The following is a 19228-nucleotide window of genomic DNA, read 5'->3' as shown; positions in this document are numbered from 1 at the left end:
AGAATTTTTTTTTAACCTTGGCCAGATCTGGGCCTTGCCACAATTCTGTCTCTGAGCTCTTCAGGCAGTTCCTTTGACCTCATGCTCTGACATGCACTGTGAGCTGTAAGGTCTCGTATAGACAGGTGTGTGGCTTTCCTAATCAAGTGCAATCAGTATAATCAAACACAGCTGGACTCCAATGAAGGTGTAGAACCATCTCAAGGATGATCAGAAGAAATGGACAGCACCCGAGTTTAATATGAGTGTCACAGCAAAGAGTCTGAATACTTATGGCTGTGTGATAGTTCAGTTTTTCTTTGTTATAAATCTGCAAAGATTTCAACAATTCCGTTTTTTTTCCTGTCAATATGGGGTGCTGTGTGTTCATTGAGGAAGAAAATGAACTTAAAGGATTTTAGCAAATGGCTGCAATATAAAAAAGTCAAATATATTTAAGGGTGTCTGAATACTTTTCATACCCACTGTATGTACAGTTGTGCTCATAAGTTTACATAACCAGGCAGAATTTGTGAAAGTATTGTTTTGTTTCGATTTCATTAATCATTAATTTCTTTATGGTTATGTTTTGTTTAATCCATCCATCCATCTTCTTCCGCTGAGCAGAGGGGCCGAGCTGTCTTTACTTTTCTGAAAAGCTTGACAGTTTAATTTAAATCCCATTAAAATAAAATGTAATGTGTTTCACCTGATCCTATTTGTCTTCTTTAAAGAATTGTACAATCTTACAAAATCTGCCTTGGTAATAAAACATATGAGGAGAACTGTGTGTTTTCTCATTTGGTCAATACAAGTAGGTCTGTGAATTTAAAAATGAGAGCAAGTCAATAAAACTAAAGTGCTTAACTTAATAATTCTTTGAATAAACTAACAAAATATCGATAATACTTCATGTTTTGATCATATGGGTAGAAGCGAAATCATGCATTGTAAAAATGCATTATAGGAAGGAAGGGTTTTCCAGAATTTTGAGGTCAACTTTGGGGGTGTGTATTATACATGGGTGTGCATTATACACGGGAAATTACGGTAATTGCATTCCCATTCATTTTAATGGACGTTCGGGTTACAAACAGGGTCATGGAACAAATGAAGTTCATAACCTGAGGTTCCACTGTAGATTAATATTGAAACAGTTCATATTTAAAAGAAATTACATGCTAAGTCTGCTTGCAATTTAGTTAGCAGTGTGGCTGTAAAAAACATGCTTGACGACACTGTACCAATAATGACTCACAGCACGTACACTCTGAATGCATCCATCCATTCATCCATCCATCCATTTTCTGAGCCGCTTCTCCTCACTAGGGTCGCGGAATGCAACCAGATTATTTCAAAATCTCTACCAAAAAGTGGTCAGTTGCTCAACGGTGAAAACTTGGGCTTTGGAACCAGAGGGTTACTGGTTGAGTCCCGCTGTGAAGATGTCAAAGAGGAACTCATTGTTGGAGAGATGCTAGTCTTCCTGCGGGCCACTGTCGAAGTGCTCATAAGCAGTGGTGATTTCTGATATGGGCACCTGCCCAGGGCAGCATCCTGTGTGTGTGTGGGGGCGGGGGGCACACCGGTCCCCCCCGCCCCCCATTAACGATCGGCCAGAGGTGCGCAATTGACGGTTGTCGCACATGGCACATACACGTCGAACAGCTGTTTGGAAAATCAACCCACAAAAAAATCTCAGGCAGCACCCCCAAAGCACAAATCATGAAAACTCTTGTTATTGGGGTTTTTAGCTGTACTTATGCCTTGACATCGGCAAATGGGTCTATTTTAACTTTTATTACAATTTGAACATGTTCTCTTGTGTCACTATTGCAGCTCAGGAGTCATTTGGTAATAAAGTACGAGAGACAGAGAGACCGAGTGAAAAGGCGGACTGGAGCTCAAGTTCGGCAAAATCAGTAAACAAGGAATCTCATGACATCTCAGGTACCTAATATCCACTGTGTATCAGTCATTTCAATATACCTAACGCATTTCAAAGAAACCAAATGTGCTGTACTATTACCTGCATGTCTCCAGAGGATACGCTAAATTTCTGGAAAGGAATTGCTGATGTGGGTTTGCTGGGTGAAGTTGTCACCAAAATCAGTACTGAGCTGCTGGATCTGCTGAACAGCTTGCATTTGCTGAAGGAGTCAGTTGTCTTGCAGAACACAGGTACAGAGATTTTTATTTGTTGCCAGACAAGATAATCAGACCAAATTTAATATTGAGGGCAAGCTCAGAGAATCGGTAGAAGAAGCACCTGGAATCAGCAATGGTTCTGTGGTTGCAAAAGCTAAACTTGTTTATCCTTTCTCTCTGACCAATTGATCACAATTCCTCTCCGGTAGAAGTTGCAGTGCTTAGTAACCTTGGCCAGGTGTTTGGACTGCTCAACTCTGTCAAGAAGATGGTGGTCAAGAGGAGGCTGCAAACTGATCCTAGTCAGGAGCAAATACTTGGCATTCTTTGCAGTGAGTATTGCATACATTGAAACACAAGGGTTTGCAAGGGTATTACCATACTTTTTGCTGTTAAGAAATGACCTTCTGTATACCACGTAAATACTTTTTAGAACACAGAAAGTTGAACACATTGTGACTTAACATGCATTATCCTAATTGGACCCAGCCCCCTATCAAAAACATCTGTAAATCTGCAACAACAACAAAAAATTATCGTTTCGGACAATATGACAGCCAACAATAACTGTATTTATTTATTTATTTACCTGTCCTGTTCAGCGGCATGGCCATGCAGAATGGTGGATCTGTATGCATTTTCAGTAAACATCAGAATAATAAAAAAATAAAAAAATGAGCAGCCTAAAATAAGCAGAATACGGCAAAATTATTGGTTCTAGCCTCATATGTTGATCAGAATTTTGATTTAAGGTTTTGGTGGGGCTTAGGATTTTAAATTGGGCAGACCACAGACTTGTTGGAATGACTGGGTTAGTGTTTCATTTCAAACATGTCAGAAAATAGGGAGTAATGTCGATCACTTTTCCAAAAGCGGAAGTCCGTGAATGTCTTATTTTGCTTAAAACACAAAGGGAACTTGTTTGCTTTGACAGAGGACTAAGAAAATCTGAAAGTAGTCCAATTTGACTAAAACTCTGAGGATTTGAAATCTTAATTTTTATTTAAAAAGTGGTTCAATTGTTTTTCACTTCCTTTCCATCTTGTGTCATCATTTGACGTCATTGTATTTTAACGCAATAGAAGTTGTGCAATTTTCATTATTGCATTTTCCTTTATGATAATGGTTTGGTAAATTCAGTCAAGATCATGAATGTTATGAATATATTGTTGATATATTTTATTTATTGTCCTGCATTAGGTGCTTAATTAATGTGTCGAACATTCCAATGTAAAAAACAAAATCTATATAATTACAAAGTAATTGAAGGCAGAGAAGCAATGCTATGCCGTGAATGGAGAATGTGAGGTCCACCGGTTTCTAAAAACAATTTTGTAGTTGTGTTTCATTGTAACAAAAAACAGTTCTATATAATATATCTACTAACATGTACAGAGCATGACATGGGACTTTTATTTTGGCCATTATATAGTTGTGACATGCACACAAAATGCTAATATATGCACACAAATAGGTGTAATTTGCGCACAAAATACTAAGTGGTGGGTTTGTTATCATTCCGATTAACAACTCAGCGAATGGTTCGCACCTTTGCTAGAAACTGCAATTCCTGGTGTTCTTAAGGCAAAGTGTCTTCTCTTATTCTGTTTTGATGAATAGCCTGTAATACTATATGCTAAGACATTTCAAACTCTTGTTCAATGTACCCCCTATTAACTTTGAGCACATGCTCCTCCAAGGGTCTCTGCACGACACTAATGTCCACCTCCACCTGCAGAAACTCTGTTAGCTCTTCAGCCATTTCTTTGTCCAGAGTAGCCATCTCTTTGTCTGCCATATCAGACATCTCAATGTTGCGGTCCTCGGCCTCCTGAGCATCACGTCTCCCTCCGGGCTACCCTGAGGTGCTTCTGTAGCTCGGCCTGCTGCTCCTCCATTCTGGTCTTCCCCTAATGCAGTTGCCCTGGTTGTGTCGTGTACCTCTGATGCTCCTTCAGCTTGGCCTTGTCCTCCATGTGCTTCATTGTCAGCATCTCAAGACTCTCCTCTAGGGCTCTGACCAGTGCAGGCAGTGACTCCTTGCTTGGAGAAGCAGTTACAGAGGTTGCAGTTACCGCAGCTGGTGTCCCACTAAGCTGAGGAACATCAGGAGCACCATGTTAGAAGGGTAGGTCCACCTGACTGGCAACGCCAGATGAGAGAATTCCACAAGACAGCAAGCTGGAGCAGCTGGAATGACATGCCAAGACAGAGGGGAGCGCCAGACGCCGCTGTGTGCTCCACCTGCTTGAATGACAAATCGAGGCCTTCTTAGAGATGTTTTGGGAGTCTATCGTTTTACCTCCAGATCACAGCAGCACCTGAACTTGTTGCACTGCAGCCATCATCCAACCACCTGTATTTGAGTGCCTGCAAACATGCCATGATTATCTCTCTTTCCATGGATATGCTCTTGACAGTGACAGCAGTGTGGCCAATCTCACACCGCTCATCACTGTCTCTATTAAGGGTGCAAATAATAACCCACCCCAATAGGGTCCTAATAGGGTCCGAACAAAGCAGACTCCTTTCTCCTTTAGAAAGTTCATCATGTCCCTTTGTGCTTTATCTTCAAATCGTGGACACTCCTCCAACAGGTGACCTTTATTGCAGCACACACAAATGCTGTTGATCTGTGCAATTGACATACTTTGCCGTTGAACCTGGTTAGAAGATTAGGATTGTGGTAACAGTAGTTGCAAAACTGCTGCCTTTAAAAGTTGGCTTTGACTGTGATTTGGTTGATTTGGTTTGCACGTTTACTTCCTGTAGAAAGTTGTGTATTTTGAATGTCCCCAAAGATTGGGTCGGATACTACTCTGACTTGTTCAATGACTGTGACAATATAGATAAACTGTGTCCTACGATTGAATCCTTCTAGTATCTCACAATCAGTCCTTAACTGTAGCGAATCTCAGTCAAATTATGCAATTTCTCTTGGTGGTAGTAAATGAGCCGCTTGTTGTATTAGCAGTATTGATATTTAATTTTGCCTTTGTAGTAGGTGATAGTGTTGATTTTTCATCTTTATTTTGTAGCTGTACCAGTACTGGTAGTGGGTCCCTCTTCCCATAGGCTCACCACCTATGGGAGGGGTCATAGGGGTCGGGTGCAGTGTGAGCTGGGCGGTGGCCGAAGCTAGGGACCTTGGTTACAGAACCTGGCTCTAGGGATGTGGAATGTCACCTTTCTGGCAGGGAAGGAGCCCAAGCTGGTGTCTCAGCCCATATCAGGGGTTTCGGTACACCATACCCCCGAAGCACCCCCCACAGGACCCCCCGAGGGACACGGTTGAACGCCTTCTCCAAGTCCACAAAACACATGTAGACTGGTTGGGCGAACTCTCATGCACCCTCGAGGACCCTGCCAAGGGTGGAGAGCTGGTCCACTGTTCCACGGCCAGGACGAAAACCACACTGCTCCTCCTGAATCTGAGATTCAACTTCCCGACAGACCCTCCTCTCCAGCACCCATGAATAGACCTTACCAGGGTGGCTGAGGAGTGTGATCCCCCTGTAGTTGGAACACACCCTCCAGTCCTCTTTCTTAAAAAGGGGGACCACCACCCCAGTCTGCCAATCCAGAGGCACTGTCCCCGATGTCCACGCGATGTTGCAGAGGCGTGTCAACCAGGACAGCCCTACAACATCCAGAGACTTGAGGAACTCCGGGCGAATCTCATCTACCCCCGGGGCCCTGCCACCGAAGAGCTTTTTAACCACCTCGGTGACCTCAACCCCAGAGATAGGAGAGCCCGTCTCAGAGAACCCAGACTCTGCTACCTCATGGGAAGGCGTGCCGGTGCAAGTGAGGAGGTCTTCGAAGTATTCTCCCCACCGGCTCACAACGTCCCGAGTCGAGGTCAGCAGCGCCCCATCCCCACTATACACAGTGTTGATGGTGCACTGCTTCCCCCTCATGAGACGCCGGATGGTGGACCAGAATTTCCACGAAGCCGTTCGGAAGTCTTTCTCCATGGCCTCACCGAACTCCTCCCATGCCCGAGTTTTTGCTTCAGCGACCAACAAAGCTGCATTCCGCTTGGCCAGCCGGTACCCATCACCTGCCTCAGGAGTCCCACAGGCCAAAAAGCCTTGATAGAACTCCTTCTTCAGCATGACGGCATCCCTCACCGTTGGTGTCCACCAATGAGTTCGGGGATGGCCGCCACGGCAGGCACCAACCACCTTACGGCCGCAGCTCTGGTCGACCACCTCAGCAATGGAGGTGCGGAACATGGTCCACTCGGACTCGATGTCCCCCGCCTGCCCCGGAACATGACCAAAGTTCTGTCGGAGGTGGGAGTTGAAACTCCTTCTGACAAGGGATTCCGCCAGACGTTCCCAGCAGACCCTCACAATACGTTTGGGCCTGCCACGTCGGACCGGCATCTTCCCCCACCATCGGAGCCAACTCACCACGAGGTGGTGATCAGTTGACAGCTCTGCCTCTCTCTTCATCTGAGTGTCCAAGACATGCGGCCGCAAGTTCGATGACACGACCACAAAGTCAATCATCGAACTGCGACCTAGGGTGTCCTGGTGCCATGTGCACGTGTGGAATTCTGCGCCAGCCGTGGCCTAATGGTTAAGCCTGTCACCGTGGGGGACCTAAGTTCAGGACCCCGACTCGACCATCCCCCGGACTCACGACTGTGGTGTCCTTGAGCAAGACACTGATACCCAGAAATGCTCCCCGGGCGCTTCACCTGCACCCTGCTCCAGTGTGTTCCACTAACATGGGTATGTGTTCACTGCGATGGGTAAAATTCAGAGAACAATGTGCTTGCATGCTTGTTCATGACAATAAAAGGTGATTCTTCTTCTTCTTCTTCTACCTCCGCTCTTATAGGTCACCTTATGTTCCTGCCTCTTCTGGAAAAAATTGTTCACTACAGCCATTTACACTGTTTTGCAAAGTCTACCACCACCTGTCCCTCCAAGTTCTTTTCCTGTACTTACCCATTTACTTCTTCATCACTCCTGTTTCCTTCACCAACATGTCCATTGCAATCTGCACCAATCTTGACTCTCTCTCTGTCTGGGATGCTCAGAACTACTTCGTCTAGGTCCTTCCAGAATTTTTCTTTCACCTCTCGCTCACATCCTTCCTGTGGGGCATAGCCACAAATCACATTATACATGACACCCTCAATTTCAAGTTTTAGCCTCATCACTCGATCTGATACTCTTTTCACCTCCAAGACATTCTTTGCCAACTCTTCTTTTAAAATAACCACTACTCCATATCGCTTCCCATCTACACCATGGTAAAATAATTTAAGCCCTGCCCCAAAACCTTCAGCTTTACTGTCTTTCCACCTGCTCTACAGGGGCCTCATGTACAAAAGGTGCGTACGCACAAAAACATGGCGTACGTTCTTTTTCACGTAAAGGTTCAGATGTATCAAGAGTGAAATGACCGTGGAAATGTGCGATGCCTCACCCCAACTTCATGGCTAGCATACGCACGTTTATACACCTGTTGGTGCTTTGGCAACACTCCGAGGTGATGCTTAGAAACTGTTATAATAAATCTGCACATCAGAGACACATGAACAATTCGTACTGATGAACTATTAATGCCCGACAACATTTGATTTCAACAATGTAAAAGAAACAAGGACTTGGAATTCACTTGTTAAGCAGTTTATTAAATGAATCCCTAATATTTGTGAGGACGCCTATAAATTGATCAAGGCGATCATTTATGGTGCCTATTGCCCTCATAATCTCCTCTTGTGACTCCAGCACAGCACAGGTGAGGACTGGGAAAAAAAAAAAAAAGAGTCCTTTGAATTTACTTTATTTGAACATGTACATCGGTTGCACATGATTAAAATGTGTTAAAATGACATATTTTACCCCTCTTCTCCTAAAAAACTGATTTTAATCATCTGCAACCGATGTACATGTTCAAATAAAGTCAATTCAAAGGACTTTTTTTTTTTTTTTTTTTTTTGTTTTTTTGTTTTTTGTTTTCCTTCCAGTAAGGGACGCTGGAGGAATCCTCCGCGTCTGTGACACTAGAGACACCGGGGACGGTGCACGAATCCCTCGAACATGTAGCACATGGCTGCGACTGCGTGTCCTCTCCTGTGTATTAAAATAATTGAGTAATCAAACAGGAGTCAAATTTTTTGTGCTTCTATTTGAATTCATCCATCCATTTTCTGAGCCGCTTCTCCTCACTAGGGTCGCGGGCGTGCTGGAGCTATCCCAGCTATCATCGGGCAGGAGGCGGCGCCCTCCGCGCCGGTTCCTCCGCCTGTTTTGGCCACACTTTGGCGGTGGGCAGCTGTCTTCCGCTTCACATCCACCTAACCAGTTCTTTTTTAGTTCAGTGTGTGTGCACTGTTCTGACTCCACAGCATTGACAGCCGCACACACGCTCTCCCATGGACTCCTCTTTTGCTTGTTGTTAATGCCGGAGACAGCGTGCCAAAAGGGGATTTTCTTGCGCACCTCCACTTCATTGAGCAACTTCACATTCAGAAAAAAAAGATTATTCATTACCTAGCTCATTTTCCTTTTTTTCTGATCATGCAGAGATCGGGATCTCAGGTGCAGGGTTCATTTCAATATGATTTGCATATTTAAATGTGGACAGGGAGGAGTCGGCTACTCCAACATGCGCTCAATTCTACGTTGATTGGGATGTACGAAGCAAATGTGCTTGGATCAGAATAAGAATCAGAATCATCTTTATTTGCCAAGTATGTCCAAAAGACACAAGGAATTTGTCTCCGGTAGTTGGAGCCGCTCTAGTACAACAGACAGTCAATTGACAGAACACTTTGGAGACATAAAGACATTGACAAAAAACAATTGTGCAAAAAGATGCAGAGTCCTCTAGCACTTAGAGCAGTTCGAATGACTAATATTGCAATAGTCCGGTGCAATGACCATTGTGCAAAGGGCGCTGAGACTTCAAGGAGTGTATGCGGTTTAAAGTGACGAGTAGTGCGATCATCTGGGACAATGTTGGTTGTGCAAATGTCACAGATCCTCAATCAGTGTGCAAATGGAGCAGATGCTACTCTGGCATGAGTGGCCCGTATATGCAAATAGTGCAGCATGACAACAACTACAGTGAGTGCACGAGTAATACATAATTGGCCCCACAGAAATGTGACAACGAACTCAAGTCAAAAAATTCCAGCATGTTGTAATGGAATTGTAGGTCAGGTGTTTAAGAAGTTGATCGCAAGAGGGAAGAAGCTGTTGGAATGTCTACTAGTTCTAGTTTGCATTGATCGGTAGCGCCTACCTGAGGAAAGGAGCTGGAAGAGCCGGTGACCGGGGTGCGGAGGGTCCGAGAGGATTTTGCACGCCCTTGTCTTAGTTCTGGCAGCGTGCAAGTCCTCAGTGGTGGGTAGGGGGGTACCGACAATCCTTTCAGCAGTTTTGATTGTCCGTTGCAGTCGGAGTTTGTCCTTTTTTGTAGCAGCACCAAACCAGACTGTGATGGAAGAACACAGGACTGATTCGATGACCGCTGTGTAGAACTGTCTCAGCAGCTCCGGTGGGACGCCTTGCTTTCTCAGAAGCCGCAGGAAGTACATCCTCTGCTGGGCCTTTTTGAAGACGGAGTTGATGTTGGTCGCCCACTTCAGGTCCTGAGAGATTGTAATTCCCAGGAACTTGAAGGTCTCGACGGTTGACACAAGGCAGCTGGACAACGTGAGGGGCAGCTGTGGCGAAGGATGCCACAAGGATTCATGCATACGCACAGATCCATACATCTGGATATTTTTGTCCGTCTGACGTTTTCTGGATTTGAGCATACGCCATGTTTCAGTAGGAAATCCACGCAAGTCTGTACATGAGGCCCCTGGACACACAATATATCAACCTTTCTCCTAATCATCATGTCAACCAACTCCCGAGATTTTCCTGTCATAGTCCCAACATTCAAAGTCCCCAAATTAAATTTCTAGGTTCTGTGCTCTCCTCTTCTTTTTCTGCCTAAGAACAAGCTTTCCACCTATCCTTCATCTTCGATCCACAGCAGCTGAATTTCAATCGGCGCCCTGCAGGTTAACGGTGCCGGGGGCGGACGTTCTTAACCTGGGCCACGACCGATCCGGTATGGAATTCTTTAGATGAAGATATTTGTTTGGCAAAGTTTTAAGACAGATGTCTTTCCTGACGCATTTATCCGGCCTTGGGACCGGCCTACAGTTTGCACTGGCTTGTGCCCCCCATTGGACTGCATTGAGAGCAAATGCTCTGTGGAATATAATTTTATTCACAAGGAATAAAGTATTTGTATCCACCCGACTATCGTCCTCAGAGAGCGGATGATCTGTGGAATATAATTTCAGTCACAAGGAATAAAATATTTGTAATCCATCGGGCTGCCGCACTTAAAGAGCGGATGCTGTGTGGTATGATGTTCTTCATACCACTTCTTGAGGTTGTCCTTCACCCATGATGCTGTTCCAAGACTAAGTTTCTCTCCTCGCCACATGCTTTCTCTCGGCATTCTCAAGTCTGCCATGTCACCGGAAAGGTCTTTTGTTGCTGTTGTCTTTAACATAAAAGTTATTTCTTCTTTGTGCCATGCCTATTTCAGTGCTGTGACAAAAACAAATATTTTCCAGGAAATACCTTTCCTCAAAGAAAACTATTTTATGTCAACTGTGTCCGATCTCGCTTACCCCAGGCTCTCCTGCACCTTAGGCACTAATGGAGCCCTCATCGGCTCTCCGTTTAAAGGGTTAAAGCTCCCCGTTATCCCTGCGTATTACACAATGGACCATAAATGGTGACGGGAGCTTGTTAAGCCGGTGTCGAGAAAGATTCACCTAGGTTCTAACGGCCTCCTCTGAAGCGTCAGCCCCGCTTAAGTTAGGCCACACCGCGACAAAGTAACCTTAGCAGATGTCAGGCGAAACTCTAACCACGCTTCTTTAAAGCTGCTCCCTCTAACGATCTTTTGCACTTGGTACTGACCAAGGAGGATTCGACTGTCTTTGCACGACAGTCAGGACCTGTTGTTATTTGGGTTCTAGCCGAAACAGCCTTTCAAGAATAGGAGGAAAAATGGTCATAGGCTATGTTGGTAAAGTGTTATTATGTCTGCTAACATGGTTAACACTGTGCCTAACATTCTTAGAATAAAAGAGAGGGCATTTTTCTATTAGAAAAAGGCTCTTTTATAAATATAATTTTGCAAGGGCGTAAACATCAAACTGTAAAAATAAAAATCATAAAATTCACAAAAAGGAACTGTATGTGAAACATCTACTCACTCATAAATGAGATCAAATATTTCTAGCCGATCCTTTGAGATGAAATCCAAAAACATCTGTCCGAGGAAATAGTTGGTTCCATTCAAAGTCTCTTTCAAGGTAAATGAAAATTCCAAAATGTGTAAATCCAAAACATGATAAAAATAAGATCAAATTCAAAAGGAATATCAGATGGATCAGGTCAAGCATTCCTCCGACGAGCTTAATCTTCAAAATGTGTATTAAAATTAGGTAAGGATTTGAGGAGAGAGGTTAAGGGCTCTGTCCCTGAGGTCGTTGCAAAGCTCACTTTGGTTTCACTTAATCTTTGTCGAAGATTTTTCAAGCAGTCTTTTAGAAGCTGCCGCTCTAATCATCTTGCGTATTACACAAAGATGGATGGGCGACTAAAGTCCTAAAAAGCAGAAGCATTCAGCTTTTGTATAGGACTGGCCGTTGTCAAGGGCATTACAGAACCAGACAGAACCGGCTCACCCTATTTGAAGTCCTTTGTTTCAGACAGAGGTTTCACTTCCTCAGACAAACGGTAACATTTCACCATCTCTTTCCATTAGACAGCCCTTTCCTGTGTTGCTATGGAGATGACTTACAGTAACTTATTGCCCAATACGGGTGCACAGCTCACATCTGATCAATCTTTTTATTAAAACGGTACTTGTGTGCATAACATCAAACATGACAACATGTATTCAGTAAATAACACTTCGTTGCAATCGCAATCACAATAAAAAGGTCCTATTACTTCATCATCTAACTCACATATCATAGTGTGGGCACAAATGATTGTGGGTCCAAGCTCTTGGTTACCATAAAGAACAATATATATGATGTGCTGCCAAAAGCTGTTCCAGATTATTTATGTTTGCTTAATATGCATGAAGCAAGCAAATGTTTGTAAGACTGTGTGTGGCATCTCTGAAAGACACGTCAATGACCTGTTTGACATCTATTTTGGCTCCATCTGGTGGACATTTGTGGTACATCTGGTCAATCATATTAATACTTTTCGGAACCTGTATCCGATCAACAAATATTTTGTACCATCAATCATACACATCATTCATTACATTATGCCACCACTCTACACAACTCAGGGTCATCTAACACGAAATTTATGAGTAGAGTTTCACAGTCATTTGGGAAGAAGAACTACAAACTCACACTTTGGTTCGTAGGGCCCTTTACACTGAGTAAATTACAAATATGCACTTGGATATTGTTTAGGGCCCCACATTAGGCGCCACGATTATTAAAATAAAAGAATAATAAAAATTACTAGAAGGAACTGGTTCCGAAATGTCTGCTCACTCATAAATGAACAATAAATACTTCAGTCCCAGAATTTGGAGGATAAATAAAAAATAGTCCCAAATAGATTGATCCAAAAGGAAAAATGGTAAATATATAAATATATATATAAATATATATATATATATATATGTATAAATATATAAAATATTCCAAACCAGCTGGTCTAAGCTCATCAACGCAAAGCCATGAAGCTACAATGTCACATGCTAAAATGCTATCTGCTGAAGTGAAGTCGCACAAAGGCTATTTATGCCTTTTTTAATTAATGCGTTGTCTTTATATTTCAAGAAATGTTAAGTTTAAACTGAAATGTATCCATATTTGTGTTTTATTTATTTTTGTTTGTTTGAAATTGCCTCACTAAAAATGTTGCTAGACAAGAAAATAGTTTCCTGCTGTACACAATGTGAATTTAAAAGATAGAAACTTATCTAAAAGAGGAAACCAATTGGTTGTTTGTTATTAAGTGAAATATTTTTTCTATTGTGTATACATTTTTCTTTAAGGAAGTAAAAATTTATTTTATCTGACTACTCAATTATTCAATAGAATTTTCAGTTGTATATTCGAAGACTAAAATATTGAATGCCTGCAGCCCAAGAGGCAACCGAGGTCCACCTCCCAATGGGTTACGCATGGACCCCCCCCACCCCCCCGCGCCTTTGAGTGGAGGGATAGGTCATGACAGTCGTTTATGCCTATGCACTAAACCGGTCCACGGGGATAGCACATATTAACTGCAATTTTTTAAAGTAACTGCAACTGCAACTTGGTTTCGTAACTGGCTGCGTGACGCAGCCACTGGCAGTTACGCAAGATGTTACACAAGATGGTGGCGCGTGCATACGCAGAAGCTGCTCTCTGTCCCAAACAAGCGGTGTGTTTGTGTTTATCGTCTTATACGTCCGAGTGTTTTAGTCCGTCTTTGTCATGTCGACATGTTCCAAGACGCAGATACAGTCGTAAGCTTCTGCTCGACATCGGCAGAACTACTTTTACGGAGTTAGACTCTACTTTCACTGAGGAGCTACGGAACTGCGGTCTGCTCCGGGTGCCTGCAACAACTCCGGCCCCCACTCCTGCATCGTGCCCAGAGTGGAGGCGCCACGGACGGCGAAGGAGGAAGCAGAAACGGGGCAACCGCGGAGGTATCTGAGCTCGGCTAGCGGCTAAACCACACAAGCCGGCTGTTCCCTTCATCGTGTTAGCCAACGTACGCTCGCTGGACAACAAGCTAGATTACATTCGACTGCTTTGCTCTACCCGTAAGACTGTGAGAGAGTGCTGTGTTTTTGTGTTTGTGGAAACATGGTTTAGCAGCAGCGTTCCAGACAGCGCCATTCAGCTCGACCGGCTAGCATGCTACCAAGTGGACAGAACTCTTGCGGGAGGCAAGACTGTGTGTTTACATCAATGACGCCTGGTGCTGAGACGCTATCTTGGTCAGTCAACACTGCTCACCGCTACTGGCGTTTATGGCTCTGAAGTGCCAGCCAATTTATTTACTGAGGGATTTCAGTGCCATACTGCTTGTAGCAGTCTTTTTCCGCCAAACTCCATCAATAATAGGAGTTAGGCGCTAAATGGGCTAAACCATCATATCACTAAACAGCTGACAGCCCACCCAGATGCTTTCCTCATCCTAGCTGGGGACTTTAACAATGCTGACCCAAAGGCTGTGTTTCCTAAACTCTACTCAAACATTGACTTTCCAGCACGGGGAAATAACACTCTGGACAATGTCTTTACCCCATTGAGAGGGGCCTACATTTCCCTTCCCCTTCCCCATCTCAGCGCCTCAGACCATCTCACGGTTATACTAATGCCAGCTTACAAGCCACTGGTTAATGTCTCCCAACCAGTTAGGAAACAGGTACGAGCGTGGCCATAAGGGTCCCTTGAGACACTTCAAGACTGTTTCGCCACCACAGATTGGACCATTTTTAAACAGGCTGCCACCTACAACTCCATCACAGACCATCAGGAGTACACAGAGACTTTTACTGCCTACAACAGCAAGTGTATGAATCATGTCACACCACTAAGTCCATCACCGTCCGAGCTAATCAAAAGCCACGGCTGTCGGGGGAGGTCTACAGACTACTGAAGGTCTGCAACGTGGCTTTTAAATCTGGGATGAGGAGGGCCTGAGGACAGCCAGGGCCAATTTGTCCCGTGGCATAAGAGAGGCCAAGAGGGAGTACTCCAGAAAGATTGCCCACAGCTTCAGTGACAGCAGTGACACCAGGAATCTGTGGCGTGGTATTCAGACCAATACGGACTACAAACCCTCACCACAGACCTGCGAAAGCTCCACCTCCCTGCTAAATGAGCTAAATGACTTATTTCCTCGCTTTGAGGTACACAACAGCACCCTTGCACACAAGACTCCACTCCCTCCTGGTGACCAAGTGCTGACACTGACCCGGGACAGCATGAAAAGATCTCTCGACAGGATCAACACACGAAAAGCCCCGGGCCCAGATAACATACCTGGTTGTGTTCTAAGGAACTGTTGCAGCTGAACTCACAGATGTCTTCACGGACACCATTAACACCTCCTTGCGTCAGGGTGTTGTCCCCGCCTGAACTCTGATCCCCCACATACATGCACATACACACTCACACACACACACACACACACACACACACACACCAGACTCAGGGTCGCACCAGCCACTTCAGCAGCATCGGGGATTTGTCATCTAATTTATATATTATGTCCTATTTGCCTTGGCTCTCTGACCTTGACCATGTTACACACGTCACCTGATCTTTGATATTGCACCTTCAATTAATACTTTTTATACTGTATATACCATAGTTTTACTTAGGTTTTTATATTATTATTTGTAGCACCGCGGGCCCTTGACTACCGGAATTTCCATCCTCTGTATGTGTTAAGCATATAAAAGAGAGGGAATATTGGCTTTATGACAAAATGATGGATTGCCAATGACATCATCACTTGGCACACTGCCAGTGGACGTGTCCGATGACGTCACCTCTCGGGCCACCTGTCCCCGTTGACGTCACATCCGATCAAAACAAAGTGACATCACGGTCCCTCGTGTTTTTGTCGCATGACATCATGTTCGGGGACACCTGTAGGAACAAAGGAAAATAAGGGGTGTCATATCAGCAACAAAAAAGGTCATTTGCGATCATACCTGTGAATATGGTCCTTCGGCCTCGCCCCGCATCGATGGTGGGTGTGACCGTGTCCCACGGATTTTGGCAAGACAGCTGCAAAGAATGAGGTCGTCACGTGACTTGTGCAGGTGACATCGGGTGTCTGAGGTGTTAGGGGCGCATGTCCAGATGTCACACGGCATTGGCAAAAAATGGCTTCAGCACGTGACATCGGGTGTCTGAGATGTTTGAGGGTCATGCCCAGAGGTCACAGCCCCGCACCTGTAGAGAACGGGACACTCACGTGGCTTCAGCATCTGATATCGGATGTCCGAGATGTTAGAAGATCTGAAAAAAAAATTGTATTTAGCCAAGAAAATGTTTTCTCCTTCAACTCACAACAGGGTTGTGCGAAACGCTGAGCATCAGTCAGGAAAAAAAGAAAAATCCCTCTCAGTGAACATGCCTAGACATGTTCTCATTTTCGAGGCTCTTATAAACAAATGTGCATTATGTGATGAACATTAATACATCTAAAGCATGAACATGTCCGTTTAACATACCACAAGGACGTCTGAGGCGAAAAAATGCCTAGACATGTTTTCGTTTTTCGAAAACATGCCCAAACATGTATCTTTTGGGATTCATCCAACTATCTTCACTATGTGAGGTCGAGGGCCTCATTTTTTAAGAATTGCACGTGTGTGTGTGTGTGTGTGTGTGTGTGTGTGTGTGTGTGTGTGTGTGTGTGTGTGCGTGATCCAGGAGTCTCTCATTTTCTTTTTTAAAATGTTGAAACGTGTAGAAACAAGATGTTTTCTGTATCTAGTTAAGATACGTTCCAGAGTTTAAATTATAGTTTCTTTTCATGAAGCAAGTGTATCTTTTAATTGCACAAACAGGAGTACTCAAGGTCTCTGAACTTTATGTCTTAATACATTCGAGAGATGATGGTACAGTTTTGCTTTGATCACATCCTCCCTTGGCGGAAATTAACTGGCACTACCAGGTTCTTCTTGTCAAATTGACATGACAGAAGCGTAACCTTGAAAAAAACGTGACGATCATTTATATATCTCAACCATAAACATATCAGTTTTACATTCCACAGGAACATTTCCAGACATGTTCTTGACGATGAAAATATAGATCGGTCAGATGATTCTGAAGATGTTTTGAGTTTTATGAGTATGATATAATAAGATTCAAAAGACTATTCCATAAACGTGCATCAGCAATTTAGAATACGGGCAGAGATATCGCAAATGTTTTCATGAAGACCATATTTCAGCCTGCCATGTCTAAGCAAGCCATATACCTACTTGATACTGATTTTCTACACGCCTTACATTCCCACAAGCGCAACCTTTTAAAAAAGAGGAAACAAATGGAAATATAATTTAAAGAAATAGTTTATCGGAAAACTATTAGCAATGCTAACATGTACTCACCTAATGTGAGAGCCTATCTCCTGCATCCTCCTCTCTAACGCCAACTGCCCTCGTGTCTTCCCTCACAACATCTATAAACCTTTTCTCTGGTCTTCTTTTATTTCTCTTGCCCGGCAGCTCCCTCCTCATCACCCTTCGAGCGATAAACTCACTCTCTCTCCTCTGGATGTGTCCAAACCATCCAAGTCTGCTCTCTCTGTCTCCAAAACACCGAATGTGAGAGCCTGACCATGCACAATATTTGTTCATCTGGTGATTTGCTGAAGTGGCCTTTTTATTAACTACATAAGAGTAGATGACTGTTTTTTCAGTATCAATAAATATCAAAGGTATATGTTTAAAACAGTGTTTCAATCGGAATGAGAAAAGGTCTGCATGTATTACTCAGTAAGATTAAAAATAGGACTTCTGTAAATAACCAACAAAAGATCGTATTTACCTCGATCTTGATAGTAAGGTGTGTGCGTGCGTATGTGTCAGTTGACAGCACTTTTAGGGGTTAAGACTTGGTTTTATTAGTCTGTTTTTTTTCTCTTCCAACTTTACACATCCTTAACTTTTAGCGCTAAAAGCTTCAAAAACTGATGGCAAGATTGACAACTACAAAGGAAGCAGTTTACACAACAGCGTTTCAATATTCCAAACTGTATTACTGATGAACAAATCAAATCTAACGAAATTGAGCTAAAATCGTTCTAATTTGAATTTATGATTGTGTGTTACTAGTAATAGAATTGGCTAGATCACAATAAAACACAGTCAAATGTAAATAGTGACCCTAAAGCCAAACCAAATGAATTTGGGAAGGTGGTTATCCTTCAAGGTGTTTACATTTATGAACATTTTCTCCCCATAACAAATAGTGGAAATGGAAAAAACAACAAAAACATTTAAACTTTTTTTTTTTTGTTTTTTTTAATACAAGGAAATTAGTCACCCATCAATGGTGTGTGTCATAGGTGTCAAGTTCACACCTTTTACCATTTTGAACTGTCATACAAGTGTAGAAATAAGTTAAACCACTCTGGTAAAAACACAACTTAGACTGATGTGGTATGCTTTGGATCAGGATTTGTCTTGAATAAACTTACAAAACAACACATTTTGTACTCACTTGATGACACTTGGCAGACAATTGCAGTGGCAGGATTTCTCCGCACGCCTCAGAAGTCAGTCTCTTCAGCAACATAACTTACTTTGCCGCGTCATTCTTCGTTATTATTGAGGTCAACGGAACCATATTGTACTGAGCAGGCAGGACGGGTAGTACCAGCTTCTTATGCTTTCATAAGTTCTATTCCTGCTTCCATGGCTATCATCGCACTTTTCCACTTTGTCATCAGTGTCCTCCCTTCTGTTTTGGGATCATAATACAGAAAAAAGACAAAATTAAATGGAACGTTATTCCTTAGCCAAATTCGTGCAGGATTTGTTGATGTCGCCACATGATGATGATGATGGTTCGACCTTATTGTATAACTTTGAGAGGCATACTATTCCAGAATATTTCGATGGAACTCTAAAATTGTACCACTTGAAGAGCAATCGACTCCAACCATTGCATTCATAGAACTGGAATTGAAATTGAAATCTGGTTTTGACAGTATAATGAGCTTTATTTCATCACGCTCAGAGGAGTAAGCAGATGTTTTCTCTAGCTAAGAAAACAATTCAGATGGTCAGATACTAACACTGTCCTCTTTTCGAATTGGAATGAAAGAAGTCGATTAATGTGTCACGTGGTCATATTCAAGGCCTACTAGCATACCATTATTCAAGGTTTTAGGGTTTTTGACTTTGTTTCCACCTCAACTTTTCAAATCAGTAATCAATATTTTACAATAGACAATTGGTAATTGCAAAAACGTGACTTCCGTGTTTCTTACAAATCCTGAGTTTTAACAATAGATCTATTATGCCGATGACATTTTCAAATTTTCCAACTCCAACA

General features: G+C 43.2%; 1 protein-coding gene across 1 annotated transcript in view; it reads left to right on the top strand.

Moving 5' to 3' along the window:
* gmeb1 (glucocorticoid modulatory element binding protein 1) overlaps positions 1–19228 on the top strand; it is an 80654-nt gene that overhangs the window by 49021 nt on the left and 12405 nt on the right. The window contains 3 exon segments of the mRNA XM_061664204.1: positions 1819–1929; positions 2023–2160; positions 2337–2459. Of these exon segments, the coding sequence (XP_061520188.1) occupies positions 1819–1929; positions 2023–2160; positions 2337–2459 (372 nt within the window).

This window comes from Phycodurus eques, chromosome 20 (genome assembly GCF_024500275.1).
Source record: "Phycodurus eques isolate BA_2022a chromosome 20, UOR_Pequ_1.1, whole genome shotgun sequence".
Classification (NCBI taxonomy): domain Eukaryota; kingdom Metazoa; phylum Chordata; class Actinopteri; order Syngnathiformes; family Syngnathidae; genus Phycodurus; species Phycodurus eques.
This window is presented reverse-complemented; position numbering and strand designations above follow the sequence as displayed.